Source organism: Phoenix dactylifera, chromosome 3 (genome assembly GCF_051530095.1).
Source record: "Phoenix dactylifera cultivar Ajwa chromosome 3, Ajwa_hap1_PhDact_Kaust_v1.1, whole genome shotgun sequence".
NCBI lineage: Eukaryota > Viridiplantae > Streptophyta > Magnoliopsida > Arecales > Arecaceae > Phoenix > Phoenix dactylifera.
Genome location: NC_143192.1, coordinates 41,755,178 through 41,777,819, shown reverse-complemented (window position 1 = coordinate 41,777,819; position 22,642 = coordinate 41,755,178). Strand labels below are relative to the sequence as shown.

The 22,642-nt window shown below is 40.4% G+C and overlaps 2 protein-coding genes across 2 annotated transcripts; one reads left to right on the top strand and one right to left on the bottom strand.

Moving 5' to 3' along the window:
- Positions 1 to 248: 248 nt before the first annotated feature.
- On the top strand, positions 249 to 14,207 carry LOC120109899 (mitogen-activated protein kinase homolog MMK2). The gene is made up of 6 exons (XM_039123521.3): positions 249 to 754; positions 7,511 to 7,640; positions 10,076 to 10,213; positions 11,162 to 11,494; positions 13,384 to 13,567; positions 13,654 to 14,207. The coding sequence occupies exons 1-6, from the start codon at positions 594 to 596 to the stop codon at positions 13,824 to 13,826; spliced, it is 1,119 nt and encodes a 372-aa protein (XP_038979449.3). The 5' UTR covers positions 249 to 593; the 3' UTR covers positions 13,827 to 14,207.
- Positions 14,208 to 16,575: 2,368 nt separating this feature from the next.
- LOC120109898 (putative polygalacturonase) lies at positions 16,576 to 21,097 on the bottom strand. Its single transcript, XM_039123520.3, has 6 exons — positions 20,673 to 21,097; positions 20,194 to 20,565; positions 18,634 to 18,754; positions 18,215 to 18,389; positions 18,003 to 18,073; positions 16,576 to 17,416 (listed from the first exon to the last, which is right to left on the bottom strand). Exons 1-6 carry the CDS (start codon positions 20,709 to 20,711, stop codon positions 16,755 to 16,757), a joined length of 1,440 nt encoding a protein of 479 aa, XP_038979448.3. The 5' UTR covers positions 20,712 to 21,097; the 3' UTR covers positions 16,576 to 16,754.
- Positions 21,098 to 22,642: the final 1,545 nt, after the last annotated feature.

Here is a 22,642-nt window from a genome sequence, read left to right as displayed (position 1 = left end):
TTTGATCACAATTACATGCACGTATGGTGATTAGCTACAAAATATGGTGTTTTATCACAATTACATTACGGGCGGGGCAAAATCAATTGCATACGCTGCACGTGCTCGGTAGTTAAAGCCATCAGACCTAATTTAATTTTCAATTCATTAGTCCACTCTTGTCCACCTCCGGGAGCGTTATTATTAAATTCATTACTCCGTCCATCCGTCCACGTAAGGAGACCCACCTTGTTCCCACCCCGAAGGAACAGCCAATCCAGTCGCCTTCCCAAATCCATCGGACAAAAAAGCAGCCATCTTGTTTGACCTTTCCACGCTTTGTTCCTCCCTCTCTCCCCCCTCGGGTTCTCATTTCAGAGCCAAACAGGACTCGCGAGGAAGGAAAGAAGAATAAAAAGAAGAAGAAAGGAGAATAGAAACGACGAACTCCCCTACCCTGTTTCACGGGTTCCCAGAGCTCGAGTCCCCTCCTTTTCTCCTCCCTTCCCCTCGCTTTTCCTTGGGATTTCTCGGCGTTCCCTTCGACTCCTTCACCAAATCTTTCTTTCTTCCCTTTTTTGATAGAGGAGAGGGGGGAGTTCGGTGGGCAGGGGATGGCGTCGGGTTCGAGCTCTGGAGAGGGGCAGACAAGGGGAGTGCTGACCCACGGCGGGCGCTACGTGCGGCACAATGTGTATGGCAACCTGTTCGAGGTCTCCGCCAAGTATACTCCTCCACTTCGGCCTTTGGGGAGAGGGGCTTACGGCATTGTTTGGTGAGAGATATCATCTCTATTTCATAGGTTATTTTTCTTTTTGTGCATGGATTTTGAATTTTCGATCATGTTTTTTTTTCGGGTATGTTGGTCCGGTTGACTTCTCAATTGGTTTCTTAGAAGCGGGTATGGTCTTTGCTTCTGTCAATTTTAGCGGTTTTTCTTTACTTATGATGGCTTATTAGGGGGAAAAAGTCTAGGAAATAGACTTTTTTTAGTCGGCTTTATGAATTCCTTAGTAGATCTGGATGCTGATTGTGTTTTCGGATTTCAGGTTATAGCATAGTGGTTATTAATTGCAAGAATGAAGAGGATGCATAATCTTGAGAGATTGCAATGTTTGAAAAGTTTTTTTTGCACATTAAAAGTAGATAACTGAAGAAGCTAGTGGTAACTGATGCAGAAAATACAGGATCCAAACGGCGAACAGAACAATGCACAGAATTGAGAGAGGAGGAGGAAGAAGAAAAGAGAACACAGGGATTTACGTGGTTCGGCAATGTGCCTACGTCCACGGGAGCGAAACGGCCGTAACTTTCACTATCACAAAATAACAAGGGTTACAAGATATTTATAGCTAAACCCTAACCCTGGAGTCCCAATCCCTATCAGCATCCCTGGTAAGATAAAATATTACATAATTATCCCAAAGATAAATATATCTCGTCGCTTCGCTCCGCTCCGTTAGAATACCAGTGTACCACTCAAATAAGAATACCACTTAATATGAGCCACTTATTCTAACAATCTCCACCTTGGCGAATATTCACCCCTTAGGAGAAAAAATAATCTGGGATACCACCTGACGCTGATAGGTTGGAACACATCCTCTCTAGCACCTAGAGATGTTAACCAAGTCCAAGCAATGCTTGCACTTGTCTGCAGTAACGGGTTTTGTCAACATATCTGCTGCATTTTCAGAAGTGTGAACTTTCTCAAGCAATATGTCACCGGAAGAAACCAACTCCCTGATCTTGTGATACCTCACATCTATGTGCTTGGTTCTCGCATGATACATCTGGTTCTTCGCCAAATAGATCGCACTCTGACTGTCACAATGCAACTGAACTCCACCTTGCTGAACACCCAGCTCCTTGACTAATCCCGTTAACCACAATGCTTCCTTGGCAGCCTCAGCCACTGCCATATACTCTGACTCAGTCGTAGATAGTGCAACTAGAGACTGTACCATGGACCTCCAACTGATAGGCCCTCCTGCAAGAGTGAATACATAGCCTGTAGTCGACCTCCTGTCATCCAAGTCCCCTGCATAATCTGCATCAACATACCCCACGACTGAAGGATCATCCTGCTGTCTGACAAACATGATACCATGGTCTGTAGTACTCCTCAAGTATCTGAAAATCCACTTGACTGCATCCCAATGCTGTCTTCCTGGATTCGCCATAAACTTGCTCACTGCACTAACTGCATGCGCTAAATCCGGCCTAGTACAAACCATAGCATACATCAGACACCCCACTGCACTAGCATATGGAACCTTTGACATGTCTTCAATTTCTTTTTCTGTCTTTGGGCACTGTGAGGTAGACAATCTGAAATGATTCGCTAAAGGTGTGCTCACTGGCTTCGCATTACCCATGCTGAACCTCTCCAACACCTTTTGTATATAACTATCCTGAGATAACCACAATTTCCTGGAATCTCTGTCCCTGCGAATCTCCATCCCAAGAATCTTCTTGGCCGCACCCAAATCTTTCATGTCAAACTCTCTACTCAACAAAGTCTTCAACTTGTTGACTTCATTCATACTCTTCGCAACAATCAACATATCATCCACATAAAGTAACAGAAAAATAAAAGAACCATCATCAAGGCTCCTCACATAAACACAACAGTCATACTCACATCTCTTGTAGCTAATCCGAATCATGTAGGAGTCAAAACGCTTGTACCACTGCCTCGGAGATTGCTTTAGCCCATAAAGTGACTTCCTCAATTTACAGACTAAGTGCTCCTGTCCAGGTTCTGAAAATCCTTCTGGCTGCTGCATGTAAATCTGCTCCTCCAACTCACCATGAAGAAAAGCTGTCTTTACATCCATCTGCTCTAACTCCATATTGTAATGTGCTACCAATGCCAACACTACCCTGATGGAAGTGTGTCTGACCACTGGGGAGAAAATCTCATCATAATCAATCCCAGCTCTCTGTGAGTATCCCTTTGCTACCAGACGTGCCTTGAACTTTTCCCCTTCTTTTTCTGGTACTGCTTCCTTTTTCTTGAACACCCACTTGCATCCTATCGCTCTCTTTCCCTTTGGAAGCTTCACCAACTTCCATGTCTGATTTTTATTCAAAGATTCCATCTCCTCCATCATAGCACCCATCCATTTACTCTTCTCCTGGCTGTGTATTGCCTCCTGAAAAGTAGTAGGATCTCCACTGCTAGTGATTAATGCATAGGAAACCAAATCTTCAAAACCATACCTAGTTGGTGGCTTGATAGTACGCTTGGGTCTGTCTGTGATTATATTATGTTGCTCTTGATCGGCTGAGGTAGAAGTCTCTGTACCCTGAACATTATTTTCCTTGACAGAACTCTCTAACTCCACCTGCATCACCTGCTTATTGCTGATGCAACTTTCTGGCATCTGCTTCTCTTCTTCTTGAGTACTTTTCAACATGGCTTTCTCATCAAAAACCACATCTCTGCTGATCACCACCTTGTTTGCCTTCGAATTCCAAAGCTTGTACCCTTTCACCCCTTTCTGATACCCCAGAAAGATACACTGTCTAGACTTCGGGTCTAGCTTTGACCTCTCCTCACTAGGAATATGCACATAGGCAGGACATCCAAATACTCTCAAACTTGAGTAGTCTACCTCATTACCTGTCCATACCTCCTCTGCAACCTTACCATCTAGTGCTGCCCTAGGTGACCTGTTAATCAAGAAGCATGCCATATTCACTGCCTCTGCCCAGAAGTTCTTTGCAAGCCCTGCATTTAACCTGAGACACCGTGCTCTTTCAGCTATAGTCCTGTTCGTCCTTTCCGCCACACCGTTCTGCTGAGGTGTCTTGCGTACTGTGAAGTGTCTCTTAATCCCATGCTGCTCACAAAACTCAATGAATTTTGAATCTGTGTACTCAGTCCCATTGTCTGACCTGAGGCATTTGATCTTTCTTCCTGTCTGATTCTCTACTTCAGCTTTCCACAACTTGAACTTGGCAAACGTTTCTGACTTGTGCTGCATGAAGTACACCCAGACCTTTCTCGAGAAATCATCAATAAAAGTTACGAAATATGTATGTCCACCCCGTGATGCTACTCTGACTGGTCCCCAAACATCTGTATGAATATAGTCAAGAATACCCTCTGTCTTGTGTGTGGCAGTCCTGAATTGAACCTTGTTCTGTTTTTCAAGAACACAATACTTGCAGAAATCCAGTTTGCAAGTTTTAACACCCTTCAGGAAATTTCTTTTATGCAGTTCTAGCATACCTCGTTCACTCATATGACCCAAACGCATATGCCACAAGACTGTATTATCAGACTCAGATTCTGCAGCAGCAACTCCACCTACAACAGTAGTCCCTATCAACCTGTAGATGTTCCCTGCTACTTTCTGCCCCTTCATCACTGTCATAGCACCTCTACTAACCTTCATTACTCTACCTTGAGACTTGTAACAAAACCCGTTAGAGTCTAAGGTACCCAATGAAATTAGATTCTTTCTCAAATCTGGAACATGTCTAACATCACACAACGTTCTAACCACACCATCAAACATAGTAATTCTGATATTACCTATTCCAATGACTTTGCAAGATGCATCATTACCCATCAAAACAGAACCAGAATTAACTAACCTGTAGGTGTCAAACCAATCTTTATTGGGCGTCATGTGATAAGAACATGCTGAATCTAGAATCCAAGAATCCGCGAGATGATCTGAACTGGACGAAACTGAAAGTATATCACCATCACTGCTCTCTTTGTCTTCTTTCACTATATTTGCAGACTTGGACCCTTCAGATCTGTCATCATCTTTACCCTTCTTTTTCTCAGGACAATTTCGCTTTATGTGACCCTGTTTTCCACACTTGTAGCATGTTATGCTCTTCTTTTTCCTGAATTTAGACCGGGATTTACTGCGATTTGATCCATTCCTTGTGTTGCTTCTTCCACGCTCCTGGTTACCCTTCACCACTAAACCTTCTCCCTGAGAACTCTCAGCACTGGCTTTCTTTCTCTGATGAAAACCTAACAAGGCTCCAATGACGTCCTCTAACTCTAGGGTCTCCTTTCCCCACGTCAGAGTTGTAACCAAATTTTCGTACGTAGGAGAAGCAGGTAAAGAATGCAATAACATCAACGCTTTGTCTTCGTCTTCGAACTTCACATCAACTCGCTACAAATCACTGATAATCTGATTGAACACGTTGATATGTTGGCTTAAATCAGCACCCTCTATCATCTTAAGACCGTACAGTTTCTGCTTAAGATAGAGCTTGTTCGTCAATGACTTGGACATGTACCGACTCTCCAACTTTGACCAAATTGCCGCCGGCGATTCCTCGTCCATGACATGATACATCACATCATCAGCCAGACAAAGTCGTATATTTGAAACAGCCTTAGCCTCCAATTCCTTCCACTCTGCATTACCCATATCATCTGGTTTCTTTCCATACAGGGTCTTCACCATACCCTGTGATACTAACAGATCCTTCACCCTCCTCTGCCATAGCCCGAAATTTTCAGTTCCATCGAACTTTATCACATCGAACTTTGCAGAAGACATCCCTACAATCTTATCTTTTTGCAAAATAAAATAGAGAAAAATAGGATCTGTTGAAAAATTAAAATACCAGAAACGCCCCTCTTCTCCTAGGTCAGAACGCACGCTAGCGACGGCAGAACCCCCCTCCTCGCGACGAGAGGACCGGCGGGCGGAGCGCTAGCGACGGCCTCTTTCTCCACTGGATCCCGCCACGGACGGCGGTGGTGGCGCGCGGATGACGGGAAGTTCTTCCTCTCCTCGCTTGCGTCGGTCGACGATGGGGGTTTGGGCTTCCTTGCTCGGACAGCGCTCCTCTCCTCCTTGATCTCCTGCTTCCCGTTGAAGAGCACGACGGGAAGGAGGCTGCGGGGTTGACGGTGTGCTCGGGGAAAGATGCTCTCTGCGATGGGGTTTTCTTTTCTCCACGGGAGCCATGACGAACCAGAGAACAATGGGGTTTCGGTTGGGAAGAAGAAACCCACGAGCCCCCCCTCCACGTGAAGCAGGAACGCCCACGTGAAGAATTGTATTCCCTGTGCTTGGGAGAGAGGACACAAAACCCTCAAAAAAAACCCCTCCGACGTGAAAGGAAAATCTCCTACCTTCACGTTGAAGCAAAACCTTCCACGGCTGATCTCCCCTTTCCCTCTCTTCACGGCCTTCAAGAAGCAACCCCTCCTGTGAAACCAACCTGGCACGGAAAAGACCACCCACGGGAGGAAAATTTCTTTGCGTTTTCTCGGCTTGGGAGAAGACGCCTCTAATCTCCCCACGGGAAGAACACCGCCCACGGCCGCAGGAAATATCACCTAAGGCTCTGATACCAATTGATGCGGAAAATACAGGATCCAAACGGCGAACAGAACAATGCACAGAATTGAGAGAGGAGGAGGAAGAAGAAAAGAGAACACAGGGATTTACGTGGTTCGGCAATGTGCCTACGTCCACGGGAGCGAAACGGCCGTAACTTTCACTATCACAAAATAACAAGGGTTACAAGATATTTATAGCTAAACCCTAATCCTGGAGTCCCAATCCCTATCAGCATCCCTGGTAAGATAAAATATTACATAATTATCCCAAAGATAAATATATCTCGTCGCTTCGCTCCGCTCCGTTAGAATACCAGTGTACCACTCAAATAAGAATACCACTTAATATGAGCCACTTATTCTAACAGTAACAAATACAACCTTCCGAAGACTGAAACTTGGTTATTGAACCATTTATTAAGATATATTTGTTTGTTTGGTATAGTTTTAGTTACGCAAACTGCTGGAGTGGGTGGTTTGGCTACCCATGCCACCACTTGGTACTTGCAAGACTGTACATAAAAAAAGTTTGGTAGAAATGTTTAGCATGTCGGTATTTGGAATTTTTTTTATTACGTGTCACATTAGTTTCATTTTGCGAAGTAAAATTCCACCAACTGTTTCGTCCTAAAACATTCTCTTCAGGTATGACAACATCCTGTAATGGAATACAATCCCAAATCCAGTTCTAGCTTTACAATCTACAGGGGACCTTATAGTATATACATGGGACTGGAATTTATGTGAACTCAAAAAGAATTAGCTAGCAGTAGAAGGACATATTCACAGAGTTGGATTTGGTGGTAGCTGATCTTGCCAAACAAGGCAGTAGGAGGATAGGTCTATAATTTGTATTTAGTTTCCTGGAGGAATTGCTTCTATTTTTCATCACTTCCTTGGATCGTTCATTTTGTTGTTGGCTACCCTGAGTGCTTGATGTCTAATACCATATCTTATTGTTTCCTTTTGTCTGATCTTTCAGCTTTATTGTTTCTTAAAACCATGACACAAGGATGATTTCAAAGAATTCGTGCAACCAATACATAATGTTTACTGTTTGTACCTTCTTTTTCTGATGTGCTAACCAGCTGGATTTATCCACCATAACTGAAGTGTTACCTTCATGGCTCAAGTTCTAATGGATAAAATCTTTGCTCTTCCCTACTGAAGGCTAAACACAGTTTTTCTTCTGCCCAGTGCTGCTGTTAATTCACAAACACGTGAAGAGGTTGCTATTAAGAAGATCGGCAATGCATTTGATAATCGGATTGACGCTAAGAGAACTTTAAGAGAAATAAAGCTTCTCTGTCACATGGATCATGAAAATGTAAGCTAAGCATACTAATGCTGCTTGCTTTTAATTATTTTACTTTTCATTTATTACTCTAGACCTTGGCTATTTGAATATTTGCAGTCTTTGCTAGTTCATTATTCTAAAATTGTCTTACGAATGGTTCTTTTAGATATTTGAGACCAGCTAATACATGACCAGACAATGTTGACTAACTTCTCTGAACCTAATATTTGTAGTTATTAATTGGCTGCTTTTGAAATTTTAGTGGGCCTCATGCCAAAGCTGCTTGGGCAAAAGGGCACTTCCTTGCCTGTAAGACAATAGAATCACCTGAACGATCATGGCTTTTTCATGAGGTGCTGTGAACCATCTTTAAACTTGCTTGTGAATGCTGAAACTCTTAGGGCCCAATAGCTTGCAAACCATCATAAACATTGAACTTTTTATTATTTGTAAATAACCTTTTTGTACTAAGCATTCTAGTAAAAGACTTTCCTTCATGGTAGTCATGGAAATTTAAGCTTATCGGTTTGAGGGTTTTCTTATGGTTCTTTCTCAGCTTCATTTGGTCCAATCACTCTGTTGTCCTCTATTATTATATACTTCTATCGATGTCTTCCTTCGTGCTTGTCCAATTTTTGATTATAGTTTAGGTTAGGGTCTAGTTGGCATTATTGTCATTTTTGTGTTTTTGTTTATTGACTGGTTAGTGAAATATCATGTGGACATTTCTGTTGAGGATAGCATTTGCACAAAACTTCTGCTATTCTTTGCTTTTATTTTCACTCTTTTTGAAAGCTATAAATCTTTGCCACAAAAAGCTCTAAAGATTATGCAAACAAAATAAAAGCCAAATGGATTTCGTCATACATGTTGCTCATTCTAGTTCATTTTCCTTCTCAGATTTTTGAAAACAAAAACAGAAAACGAAAGCAATATGAAATAGGCCCTTAGCTAGGCTCTAATTATCTTGATTTTCTATCTACTCACTTTTCTGAATATGGCCATCCTTAGAGATTTAATACCCATGATGTCTTCTTAAATCATTCATTCAAATCGTTGTCATTTTTTTAATCTTTTTTTCTGAACCGGCCTTCTTTAGTGCTTCTTGTTTATCTTGCCATCATAATTGATCTTTGGGGCTCATAAATCTTCATTGCTTAGTTCTTATCTCCATTGTATGCTGGATGTGCTACCGTCTTGGGGTCCAGATGCTGCTTCACATTTCAATTATTCCTCAGTTTATGTCATGTTTCAGGCTTGCAGTCACAGCTTTCATCACCCTTCCTTGGCATGCCTGCAGTTCTGAGACCAGCTTTGACTCCCTATGTTTCAATTTTCAACCTCTTGCACCTTGGTAGGTGTAGACTAATATAGTAATATCCCAGTTTGGAGATGTTCACATTGAGGTTGAGTTATTTTCTGTGCAATCTTGTTATTTTTGGTTCTTTCCCTCTTTCACTGCCTTGTGTGTCTTATGACTTCGCTACCTCCATCCAGCTAGGTAAGTCTTGGGCCTCATCGATCTTGTACATGCGGTTAGCTTGGCTACTCAGCATCAGTTATGCTAGTTAACTTTGCTGGCTATACTGTTTTGCAATTGTTTGGAGTTGGTAACCAGCCCAAGCTTGCATTCTTATTCTTAGGCTTGCAATTTTTCTATAATGGTCATTATTCTAGCAGATCTCATGGCTATGGGAGTTCCATTTAAAGATCTTAATTTTTGGTTGGACATTATTACCTATTTTTTTTGATGATCACATGCTTCTTCATATACTTCAATCTTGGCTTCTCTATAGACATATTGGAGTGGCAGCATCGCATATTTGCGTTTAACTCCTTAACTACTTTTTGCATTTGTGTCCTCGTGTCATCTTGTCTATTCTTGATAACTTGGCACCTTGATCACCACCTCTGCAGCTTATGACTTGGCTTCTATGCTTGGCTTGTAGCATTTCTCCTTTTGGTTTGAAATTAACTAACTGTTGCTTGGTATCATTATTGTTGCAAGCTCTTGGTGATCTACTGTGTTTGAGGGTTTGTACGTTAGATTCATAGCCTAAATAGTGCATGTATGAAACAATATACATGCCAGTGTGCTGTTAAGTGACGTATCTGTAAATCTTTATGCATGTCTATGCATTAACTATATCTGTCACTTCTATGTACGTGCACCTTTGTGCGGTGAATTGTTTTCTGGCTGTGTCTTTATGGTGTATAATTTGGCTGCATGCCCTGATGCAATCATGTATTCCCTTCAACAAGTGCTTCTAGATAGTGTCTCATAGTTTTGATGATTTAAGTGAAAGCTATTTTAGAGAGGTTCCTAAACTGTGACTTTGAAGATACCTCATTATAGGACTCTCTGCAGGTTCACTGCTTTATTTCCACTTTAGCACTTCTGCTCGCACTATGTGTTTGTTGTTGCACCTCTACATCCTGACAACTTGATCATTTCTGTATGACAGATAATTGCCCTCAAGGACATCATACGCCCTCCACAGAGGGAAAACTTTAATGATGTATACATTGTTTATGAATTAATGGATACTGATCTTCATCAGATAATCCGGTCCAATCAGCCATTGACTGATGACCATTGCCAGGTTTGGTGCAGTAATCTTTCCATAATGCAAGTGAAATGATATCATTATAGCTGTATATGTCTTATATAGTGACATCAATAGTTTTTCCATGATTGTATATCATGATTATACTCGCAAATGTTTGTAACAGGAAGAACTTTGGACCTGATGGACTTTTTCCTCTTTTTTATTTTTTCTCTCTTCTGTGGTTGAAATGATTCATGTAATTCTCTGTTTTTCTTTAGAAGAAGGGAAATTACTTCCACATATTTTGCCATAATCTTTTCACTGATTTTAATACAATCTGATGGAAATAGCACAACATTCATTGACATATAATATTCTTTTGGCAAAACATTGAAAAACTCATATTCATAAACAGATCATTGTGAATTATTCATGAATTACTTCTGTATACAGTACATTTCTACCTATTTTTGATATATTTCTTGTACCTGTTATTCTCTCCACTTTTTAAAATCTCTCACATTTTTTCATCTTTTGTTTTTTGTTGGACCACATTTTTTTCTCTTAATTGTTTTGAGATTATAACTTCAGGTGACTTACGAGAACACCTATATATCATCTTTTTCATTCTTAAATCTTTAGTTAAAGTTTAAATATGTCACGATCATAATACTTGAATCTCTGAAGCAGAGTTTGAATATGTTGCTTTGTGTTAACATTTCTTGATGATAGGATTTCTATTGCAGCTAAGAGAACTTGTTTTTGCCTGAAGGGACTCTTTCTAAAGGATTTTTTTTCAAAAAATCCATTGCTGTCTTACTTCCAAAAATGTTTTCTCTTTTCCTTTGTTGTTCAAGAAATATCTTTAACCATCATGTCTGAGAATTTGTGTAAATTCAGTACCTGTGATACTTTGCATGAACATGACTTCCAGATGTTTAAACAATAAGTTGTAGTCAGTATATTTTAATGCAATCTCATGATATTTATCTGTTCTGGCAGTATTTCCTATATCAGATATTACGAGGGCTGAAATATGTCCATTCAGCAAATGTCTTGCACCGTGATATCAAGCCTAGCAATTTGCTCATAAATGCAAATTGTGATCTTAAGATAGGAGATTTTGGACTTGCAAGGACAACCTCTGAAACAGATTTCATGACAGAGTATGTCGTCACTCGTTGGTACCGAGCACCTGAGCTGCTCCTTAATTGTTCAGAATACACGGCTGCTATCGACATTTGGTCAGTAGGGTGCATACTTGGTGAAATTGTGACACGTGAACCTTTATTTCCAGGAAGAGACTATGTCCATCAGCTAAGATTGATCACTGAGGTATGGCTTTGAGAAATCTCATTAGTTAACTTAATATGCAAGATGGCTGATGCATGGAGGATTTCCGGCTTAACAATTTTTTTTTGAGGACAGTGGTGTAAATCCACTGCAAAATTTTATTGATAAATAAAATGAGTACATGGTGAATCCAAGACAGATCTTAACAGTATTGTTGTGTTCCCTTTTGGAGAACTATCGTTAATCCTGTCAATTATTTTTGTTATTTGGAAAAAAATCTTCCTACGCCGATAAAGTTGTGTTATTATAATTTTCTAATTTGTTTTTGCTGTTCTCATGCATCCTTTGTTGTGACTCTATCTACCAATATTTCACTTTAAATCGTTACTGAGTAGTTCAATTGAGGTCTCATCACAAATTATGAATAAAAAAATTAATCCATAGGTTCAATTTTTCATACTGTTGTTTTGACTTTCCAGCTTCCTTTTCTTTTTGCCCTCTTGGTTGTGCTACTTTTAGTATTATGCTTGTCACTTCATAGTTCTGGCATCTAAAAATATCAATGCCTTATGAAGCTTTCGGATTTGAGTGATGCTCGCCAGTGTTTTTAGCTTCTGATGTGATTTGAAATTGAAAAATTCAGCTATGAAGAACAAAGAGAAATGTTAAAGCCTTTAGGAAGAGGTGCAGCAACTAATTTCCAGTGAGGTTCCAAAGTGAGATGTACCCTAAGTAGAAATTTCCAGTTACCTAGGCCTATGCTAAAAGTTAACCCTTGTCTCTAAGACTCATCATGCAAGTATGTACTATGTGGGAATACGAAGGAAGGCTTTGGAGGATACCAGTCCTAACCAATTAAATCAAACCAAATCTGGACTTAGCAGGGTGCAATTATAATGGGAACACAGATGACTTGTGGCATGATCAAAAAATACGGTCAAGCAGATGGCACAAATGTCGTCAAGATCTTAGGCTGAAAGATGAAAGATGGATAACAATATGTGTAAATAACCACATTGGTATGAAAAAAGGAAAGATGTGCTTGGTAGTATATTTCACTGTCATGCTAGCAGGGTCAAGGGAAAATTGCATAATACGGATATAAAGCTAATGATGTTGTACAGTCAGAACTTTGGGCAACAAAAGAAAGTTCATATATGTACGATGATGGTCGCAAAGACGAGGAGCCCGAGATGGGTGCTTCACAGAACGAGGTAGTACTTGAACTGATGAAGTGAGATAAGATTGTACCATGCTATGAAGAATAAGAGGCTGTGGTAAATTGGGGCTCAAACAGAGTATCCGGAAAGGACACTTAAGAAAACCATTATGGGAATGTGAAAAAAATGATCTTGGAACGCTATTGATTTGGGATATAGCCCGTTGGTACATGCACCAAGTGCGGTGGACAAAACCACCTCAGAGACACGAGGTCAGGCTTATAAGTTATTATTTTTTTAATAGTTGAGGCTGCTTCCTCTGCATTATTCGAGGCGGACATAGGCAGATCTTCGTCAGCAACTTTGTACGGGGTGTGTCTAAATATGAATATATTATATGTAGGTTTGGGCAAAATTTGCACCTTCATTCCCTTAAAGACATTTCACGCATTAGTCAAATTTCCTGATGGAATTTCTGATTATGATAAACTGCCTTGTCATATTCCAATTCGTGCAAAATAATTTTATCTAATTAATGGGTGCTTCACACCGCTTTCCTTGTTCTATGCTGTTATTATCTTTGTATGTGCATAAGCAACTTTGTGTTTCCTTGCAATAAACTATGGATGATTGAGGAGTTATTCAACTTTCATTTAGTTGCTTTTCTTTTTTAGTTTTACAATGTTAAAAACTGTTAGATGATTGGAGGATAAGTAGTTATTGCTCAATTTGAATTCTGACACGATTCGTTTGATTCTTTCCGCCAAAAAGCTAATAGGTTCACCCGATGACTCAAACCTTGGGTTTCTTCGAAGTGAAAATGCCCGAAGATATGTGAGACAGCTACCACAATATCCAAAGCAAAATTTCTCTGTCAGATTCCCCAGCATGTCTCCTGGAGCAGTTGATTTGCTGGAGAGAATGCTTGTGTTTGATCCAAGCAAGCGAATTACAGGTACCTTGAACTTTCTGATAGTTTATTCTCAATGTATATAGTCTGGATTCCATTCTTTCATGCCGGTACTTATTTTCATATTGCAGTTGATGAGGCGCTTTGTCATCCATATGTGGCATCTCTTCATGACATCAATGATGAGCCTGTCTGTCGAGCACCTTTCAATTTTGATTTTGAACAGCCATCATTTACTGAAGAAAATATCAAGGAGCTCATCTGGAGGGAGTCACTGAAGTACAACCCAGATCCTATTCACTAGGAAGATATACATGCAGATACTATATATGCCTAAAAATATGATACTTTGTATGACCGTTCGTTCATTAGGTAAAAAGAAATACATGCTGCTACGATCATCATGGTACAATTTATTGGGAGTGGCCATAGCTGGAGTCTTTAATGTCCTCTCCACATCATGCTTAATGTAAGATATTTGAAGTGGATCAAATGGTTCAGTTATAAAGCAAGTCGTATGCAGAAGTTAACCATGTTATGTGCAGGCCTTTGAACTCGAATGTTAGAGTGGCATGTCATTTTGGTCTAAGAATCATTTAGACATTACCATAGTACCACATGTTGAGTGGGTTGTGTGATATCTTGTTGGTTCTCTTGCATTAATGAATTTCTCTGTCTCTTTAAATTTGTCAGCTTTTTTTTTTCTTTTTTGAGAAAAAACTTGTCAGCTTTGATAACGGTGTTGCAGGGTTAATTTATTCATAGGAATGATCCATGATTTTTGTGTCTTCTCATAAGTCTTTGGACTGCAAATTACCTTTGACATGTTGCAGAATGACTGGTGCGTACAAATGCTCTGAGATTAAGATTCCATTTGGGAGAGCTTTTGGAGGGCTAGAAAGTAGTTTCTGGCCCTCCAAAAGCACTTTTAGATGAAAAAAATGTTTGGTAAAATTTTTGAAAAACTATTTTAGCTTTTTCAGAAAGCTAAAAATAGTTTTTTGGGAGAAGCTTCATTTTGGAGCTTTCCGAAAAAACTGTTTTGAGCTTTGTCTGAAAGCTGTTTTTTGGAATAAAATATTCATAATAAAATATAACAATTACATATTTTGTTCCTTTATAAACCTAAAAATTTGTTGGAGCCCTAATAAAGAACTCTAGCCATAGATCAGACTCTCTTCCGTGCAAGAAAAGTTATTCTTGTTTTCTATTTTTGTATGCATTTTTCAAATCACATTTTAGGAGAAATTTTTTTTTTAAATTTCTTTCTATAAATATTATACTATAAATATAATATTATATTACATTATATCATAATACATTAATATGTTATATTAAATAATTTAATATTATGTTATATTATGAAAAATTAATGTATGCTAATAATTATAATATTTCGTACCTTTATTATTGTATTATACTATAAATATAATATTATATTACATATATCATAATACATTGATATGTTATGTTAAATAATTTAATATTATATTAAATTATTATACTATAATATATAATGTTATATTACTATATTATAATAATATTATATTACATTATAGTAATATTGTACTAGATTATATATTTTTGTATTAATATATGTTATATTTTATTATGCTCTGTTGTATAATACTATGCAATGTTCTTTATGGTAATTTTGTCATACAAAAATACCTTTTCAGTTTGTTTACCAAATACATGTTAAAATATAATAGTATTTTAGAAATATAGTTACCAAACAGCAAACAATTTTTTATAAAAGCTCTTTTTCAAAAAGCTTACTTCCAATAGCTCTACTTTCAAAAGTTCTATGGCCAATAGCTTTTCCAAACGGGGCTTAAGTACCTTAAGAGCTTCTTCCATGCATGGGCATATCGGAAGAAGCTACGGAGGGTTCCAAAAGACGTGGTTGCATGAAGTTGTTTGGGGCTGAAATTTTCACATACAAATAGATGTGTGAATCTGTAGAACTGATTGAAATTATTTATCTGGGTTTCCATTACATACAAATAAATAAAGTGAAGCATCGCCATGGCATCATTGAAAATTTGATCCTTCAACTCCTTCAACAACATATTGATTAGTTCATTTAAGCCAACTGGGAAGTCTTTTTTTTCCCTCGTTTTTGTGGGCTCTTGGGGAGGGAGGGTGTTGTGGAAGCTGGAGAGAGTTCAAATACCACATCTCGGCATAAACACTTGTATCAAAACTGGAATATATGTGCAGCAATTCGGACAAGCCTACTGAACTTCTCAATGGCTAAAATAGGTTTTAAAGCACATTGTAAGGTCGAAATACCCTTGTCAATAAACTTACCTTTGGCCCCTAGTTAATTTATAAAAGTTTAATTATTGTAATAAGATGAAAGGAGACGTATTTTGCTACAGAGAGCACAGCTTGAAGTTTTTATTCATGTAGCGTTAAATAAATCCTTATATTTTATATTGCTAGTTTGGTTTACAACTTTAAATAACTCTAGCATAGTATATCGAAAGGATTTGTCTTTCAAGATAGAGCTTGTTCTCTTGATGATATCTGTTGGTTGAGACACTTTTTAGTCAGTTAATAAGAAAAAAGTATCATCTTTATACCAAGATCAATTTCATCTGCAATATACAAAGCCTGCGTGTTCTCTTTTAACCTTTGCGCATTCAACAAGAGAATCAAATGGAGTCAATAAATGATTGATAAACTTTTTCAGTATGTTTAACCTATAGTTTCACGTTATAGAAATATGAGAACAGAGTTTAAGCAAAATATTCTCTCCAATGATCTGCTCATCCTCTCAATAAATTCATTAACTCAGAGGGTTATTAAGATCTTTTCTTCTTTTTCTTAGGTGCATCCACTTTATTAGAACTTCCATTATATTGCAGTAGCAGTTGTTATATATAATCAGTTGCAATAATAGTCCCTGTAGCTATTAAACTAGTACTTGTTAGTGATAAATTTAGGTCAAGCTTCACATACACGCAAGCAGATGCTATAGCTTACTCGTTAAAAAAATGGAACTCAAATCCCCAGGAGAAGTGGATTTTTTATTTTTTTGGTGATGGAAATGGATCATTTATTAAACACTAAATTTCCGGATTGAAAATCCAATCATCAAGAACTAGAAAACGCATACACGCTCTGCTCCTACGTGATGTTGGACAGGAAGGAATTATTTCAAGGAAAACAGAACTCGCACCAGCTGTCACACAGTTTTTAACTCTTTCTGCACTCATGGAATGTATCAATAGGTAAAACTATCCGCGGGGAATGGACATGGCGCTGCACCGGTTCCTTGATCTCGGAGCAAAGCACAAGGGGTAGGAGTCACAGCGCTTGCCACGCCCTCAATCTCAGTGCAGTTCCACTTCAGCTTCTTCTTCGAGTGCGCAACATCTATGGTGACGTTAGACAAGCATATCCCAGTGAAGGGTGCCCCCGGAATTCCCTCCAAGTGTCCGGCTATGGTGACATTCTCGGCGACCACATTGCTGTACCTGATATTCCGGACAACTGGGATTGCGTTGGGGTCGTACTTGTCATCAGGGTGCTGCCCATAATTGCCCGACATCCAGAAGACGTACTTCATGGTGTTCAAGGTCATCCCTCTCACGAAAATGTCCTTCACGAATCCTCCCCTTCCGACGGCTGTCTTGATTCTGACCCCAGATTCCGTGTTGATGGCTGTAATGTTTTCAGCCCTGACGTCTTGGATTCCGCCGGACATTTCGCTTCCAAGGGCGATGGTGGCGCTGAAGGGGGAGATGCAGGTGAGCCTCCTGATGTTTACATGCTGGGTTGGCATGTTGAAAGCAATTCCATACTCGTCCCAGCCGCTTTTAATGGCGATACAGTCATCGCCGGAGACTATGAAGCAGTCCTCGATGAGGACATGGGAGCAGGAGTCTGTGAGGACGGGAAGCACCAAAACTATCAATCAAACTTTGGAAAATTACTGTATCCTAAGTCAGCTTTGAACTTCCCCAGAAAAAAATGGGAAATGAACTTTCGTACGGTTTCATGAGTATTTTTTACGATGGTTGTGAATGGCTATAACTAACACCACAAAGGTATTACCAATATATACAGGAAGAATGGATAGCAAGATGACCTTAACTCGTGATGATTATATTTCTTACAAAGAGGTGTTTTATTTCTTGATATGAGTTCAAAAAGAGGTCTGTTAACATGGAATGTGAGAAAGAATGCAGCCAATAATCTTCGAAGATCAGTAATGTGATTTTTTTTAAAGAAAATCGATTCTCTTTCACTTGGCTTTTACCTATTTAATGTATCTTTCCTTTTCTTTTCTTCTTCCTCCTTTAAGAAACCATGAGAAGAAGCATATCCTAAATATTTATACAGTAGAAAAATAGAGTCGAACAGTATATACAAGCATGTGCAAAACAAGTCTAATATTTCCAGTTAGCATTTTGATTGTCCGGTGAATACAATTTATAAACAATAGATCTTCTATAAGCAGCAGAAGTACCTGGATCGATCCCATCGGTGTTTGCAGAGTCAAATGGTGCAAGAATGGTGACGTTCGACACTACGATATTGCTGCATATAGGTCAATTGCTTCTGTCAGCATTCAACCTCGAAAAAAATCAGTTATATGGGTTGTGACTTATGATGGCATGGAGTTTCTCTACTTATGATGGCATGGAGTTTCTCAGTTTTCCTTTGAGGAGATGATCAAACCTGCTGTAAACCGGATGGACGTTCCATGAGGGAGAGTCTTTGAATGTAATGTTGGAAATAAGGACACGGTCTGAGTACATTATTTCAAGCAGGTAACCACGAGTGTACTTCAGCTGATTATTACGGAACTTATCCCACCAGAATCTCCCCTGCCCATTGATCGTTCCATTATCCCCTGCAACATATCGGCCAACAGACGTTGTTAAAAAGCGATTCATGTTAGCTGAAAGGATCAATCTTAGTCCAACTCCAAACCTTATTGACCAACGATTCTCGAGTGAATTAGATGGCCGGTTAGATTTAAAATCCATCATCTTTTGCATAAATGATGGACAGGGATTATGATCCGTCGAAAAATTTATTCAGTAAAATGGGAATCAGTATTGTTACAAAAGCCTTGAAAAGAATACTTGCAATACCTGTGATGACCACATCTGTGAGGTTAGTTCCCATGATGAAGTTGCTGTATCTTCCACCAGCTGAGTCCCTTCCTCTCCCATAAGAGGGCAGGGGATCGATGACTGGCCATTCGTTCAGGTCCTGCAACACCATATCGTGAGAAATGACTGAACGGTGGATGAGGCAAAAGGTTCAAGTCTCAGCTAATCTTTTTGTTGTTAGGACTAAACTATCTTTCACAATTTCTGTCAGTTTCCAAGGGATCTTTGCATCTTGCAAGATGGAGTTACAACTTACAACAGACACAGGTTGGATTGTAAATCAAGGAATATTTAGTCTTATGGGCGCATGCAATAACGCATCCGTATTAAAAAAAAAAATACATTGACAGGAGAATTCTACGTAAGCTATGCAACCATTTTGCATAATATTTGTCTATTATGGTTGTTTGGAATTATGGATGTCAACAAAGATGGATATATGAATATTTTATTTATTTCTGAATTAAACGGCACGGTTTAACCAAAATTAAATGAGAATAGTTTCGTTGATGAGTTTAAAAATTAAAAACCATTCGATTTCAGTTTTAGTTGCGATTCTGATGATTTCTCGATTTGAAACCAAACTCGGCATCAAATTTGACACTAAACTTGAAATCGAAACTAAATGTACCCAATATTTAATACTTGTGATATTATTTGTAAATCTAAAATTAAATGAATTTAGTTATTTAAAAATATATGTAAGATGAAAAAAAAATAAATGAATTTCGGTTTTTTGGCAATTTTTTGATTTTATTTTTTTTGGTGACAGTTATGATTTTTTATTCAAAAATTATTCAATTTCGGTTTTGGCTTTGAGGATGATAGTAAATTTCAATTCCAGTTTCGATTTTTTAACTAAGGGCACCGAAATCACATTATTGATATCCCTATTAGGAATGTCTCTTTAAAAGGTCATTGGAAATTATAAAGCAATTTTTTTTTTAAAAAACCTAATTATAATAGGAAAAAACAATCTTTCTATCCTATCCCAAATTTGTAAGGATAATTGGGTGATATTCCTTAAACAATATAGATTTGGAATTTTTTTCTTTTGCTACCATCCATCCAAGATGCCTGCAGTGTCCAGTTAGGCTGCACAATCATTTGTGCTACATAACATGCACCGTAAAGAATTGTAATTCTTTTTAAGTTAACTGAGTGATTAATTGCTTTTTTTTATGCACTCAGTGCACAAACTTATCGAATATTTGATTTGATAGGTTGAGAAATAAATATCATACCATCCAAGTTAAATAAAATTCCTACGACCGCTTTTAATACGTCTAAGGAGGCTCGAATAAAGTTGCTAAATTACTGGCTGAGCGACAACTTCCACGGGTCGTGCCCATCTATGATCTTCACCGTCCATACAATGCGTTACATCTATGGCCGGACGGATAATACTTAATAATACGTACTTGCTAATTGGGAAGAAAACCAATCGGTGCATGCGAAGGAGCAAACACGTGAAGCATAAACCGACAGAGGCGAAGCGAGAGACAGGGAGGAGGGAGGGGGAGAGGGCGGCGACCGCACCTGGGAGGCGAGGATCTCGGCGTCGCGGTGGAGGAAGAGGGTGAATTTGCTGGTGAGATTGAAAGGCCCCGTGAGCCACTTGCCGGGTGGCACGACGAGCATCGCCCCGCCGTCGGCGGCCAAGCGGCTGAGGTGGGCGATGGCAGCCGCGAAGGCGTGCGTGTTGGAGGTGGTGCCGTCCCCCACCGCCCCGAAGTCCTTCAGGCTCGCCGTGTGGGCCCGGCGGCCGGCGGCACCCGCCGCCGCCGCCCACTCGGGCCAGCCGCCGCCGGCCCTCCAGTGATGGTGGCCGTGGTTCCCTAGCCTCGTGCACTCCGCGGCTCCAATGAGACCCACCAGTGCCACCATCCATAAGATCACCAGCCTCGGCACCTGTATGAAAAGTAGGAATTAATTAGATAAAAAGAAGGAAAATATATGAAACCTTTTTTTTTTGTTTCTATTTGTGTGCATGAGAGGAAGGGAAGAGAGGGGGTTACGTAGAGCTTTCTCGCGGTATTGCTCATGAGCAGCGCCATTATTGGTTGGGAGGGGAAGATAGCAATGGCTATCCTCGAATTTGGGTGCAATTTATAGAGGAAATTGGGCTCAGCCGCCCAGGATAATTGTCTTGGTTTTGTAACGTATCAATTGCCCTTGTTTTCATTTCATTCCCTTTTAAATGAAAGGCGAATCTACCTAGAGATATGCTGGAATCCAATCCTGCGGGCAGAGGTATCCTAATAAATACGGGTGCGAGGAAATAAAAGGGAGGTATCAATTAGGCATCATTTGCTTTAATGGAACACTTCTTTTTTTGGCTGGGCAACTTGAGCTCTAATGGAACACTTCGGGCTAAAAATAATTTTAGAGAACGTGTCAATGGAAAGTATTGATTGGATTTTATTCTTTCCAATTCATCATTATTGTTGCTAGAAATTGAACCCGGGGGCGACCGTCGGCCGAAAGGGAGGAGCTCCGCTGCCTGAGTGGCGGGTGGCGGCTCGTCGGCGGGCGGCGTCCTCCTGGAGACCTGCAAGAAGCAAGTGGCCGGGCTATCCGGCACCGGCCCTCCGATGCTTAAGTCAGTGAGGGGTCAATATGGCAGAAGAGAGAGAGAAGGCCGGAAAACCAGATCCTTACTTTAAAGTGGAGAAATTTCCCTTTTATAGAGAGGGCCGGGTTACCTGTGATGAGACAGAGCAAATGGTTTGTCGTACAATTGGACATTAATGCTCGATCGTGTGAATCAATGCTATTACTGTAGGAGATTAGGCCGAAGCTCAAGTTGTCGTGGAGTCATGCCATCATTCGTAGTCATGCGTGTTTGCCGTGAGAGGCTCGATGTCCGTAGGCGATGGAAGCCATACGCTTTAATTGTTGAGTAGGCTGAGGGCCTGTAGGTACCATGCGCTTTGATTGTTGAGTGAACCAGATGTCCGCGGGACTCATACACATTAATTTTTAGCGAAGACAAAACATAGTCTTTCGGTCGTGCTGCGGGAGGATGTAACCTCAGCGCGCAGGTCAGACGTCCTAGGGTTGGTAGGGCTATTCGGGTATCGCCAGGCCGAAGGGGGTCTGCTCGGTCGGCCCGTGCTCGGAGGGGTCTGCTTGGTCGGCCCCTGCCCGGAGGGGTCTGCTCGGTCGGCCCCTGCTCGGAGGGGTCTGCTCGGTCAAGCGTGGCGATATATTTTTCCCCCGACACTACCCCCCGACTTCCGAGCTCGAGCTGCTCGCAGGTTCGAGCGCGGGAAGTAGTTTCGGTTGTGTTAATGTGGATTAGGGGGATTTTGAATTATCGCGCGTTTCAAGGCACCTTTAATAGGCGGCGTCTCTTTATTCGGAAACGTTTTATCAGAGTACCTTTTCGTTTTTCGAAGGTCCTCGCGTCGTGGGCTCATGATGAGACCATACGATCCGACGAGACGCTTCTGTATTCGAAGTGTTGGTTCGAATTGAATGCAGCGCCTTAATTTTCAGGGTTGACGCGTGTCATGATCTGAAGGGGGAGCAGCGCTCCACTTCGCAGATCTGGGCCGTCAGAGGGGTTTATATATATATATCCCTCCTGGGCCGTCTCCTCCCATTGTCTTCATCTTCTTCCCATCTCCTTCTCAGTCCGAAGCAACCGATCCTCCATTATCTCCGGCGAACCCCATAGGTGTCTTTTTCATCCGCCCGGAACCCCTTTTCCCTTCTTTTCTCTTCCTTCTTTCCTAATGGGTCTCGGTCCGAATGAAATCGGGTCCGCAATGAGTGAGTTAGAGGTTGAGATGGTCGAGGAGTGGTTCTTTCCTCAGTGAGGGTTCCGTTTGGAACCCGCTGGGTTGGAGGATCAGGTGACGAACCCCCCTAGGTCGGATCGGAGTGTACTTGGAGGCACTCTGGGCCGGCCTACGATTTTCCTTCCATGGGTTCGTGAACGAGTTGTTCGGGGAGTACCAACTTGTCCCGGCGCAACTTGCTC

Coding starts and splice junctions, on each gene's coding strand:
- LOC120109899 (XM_039123521.3), top strand. CDS start 594: ATGGCGTCGGGTTCGAGCTCTGGAGAGGGGCAGACAAGGGGAGTGCTG. Junction 755..7,510: donor GGGGCTTACGGCATTGTTTG/GTGAGAGATATC, acceptor TCTTCTGCCCAG/TGCTGCTGTTAATTCACAAA. Junction 13,568..13,653: donor TCCAAGCAAGCGAATTACAG/GTACCTTGAACT, acceptor TTCATATTGCAG/TTGATGAGGCGCTTTGTCAT.
- LOC120109898 (XM_039123520.3), bottom strand. CDS start 20,711: ATGGCGCTGCTCATGAGCAATACCGCGAGAAAGCTCTAC. Junction 18,755..20,193: donor CCGAGATCCTCGCCTCCCAG/GTGCGGTCGCCG, acceptor ATGGTGTTGCAG/GACCTGAACGAATGGCCAGT. Junction 18,074..18,214: donor GTCCATCCGGTTTACAGCAG/GTTTGATCATCT, acceptor ACCTATATGCAG/CAATATCGTAGTGTCGAACG.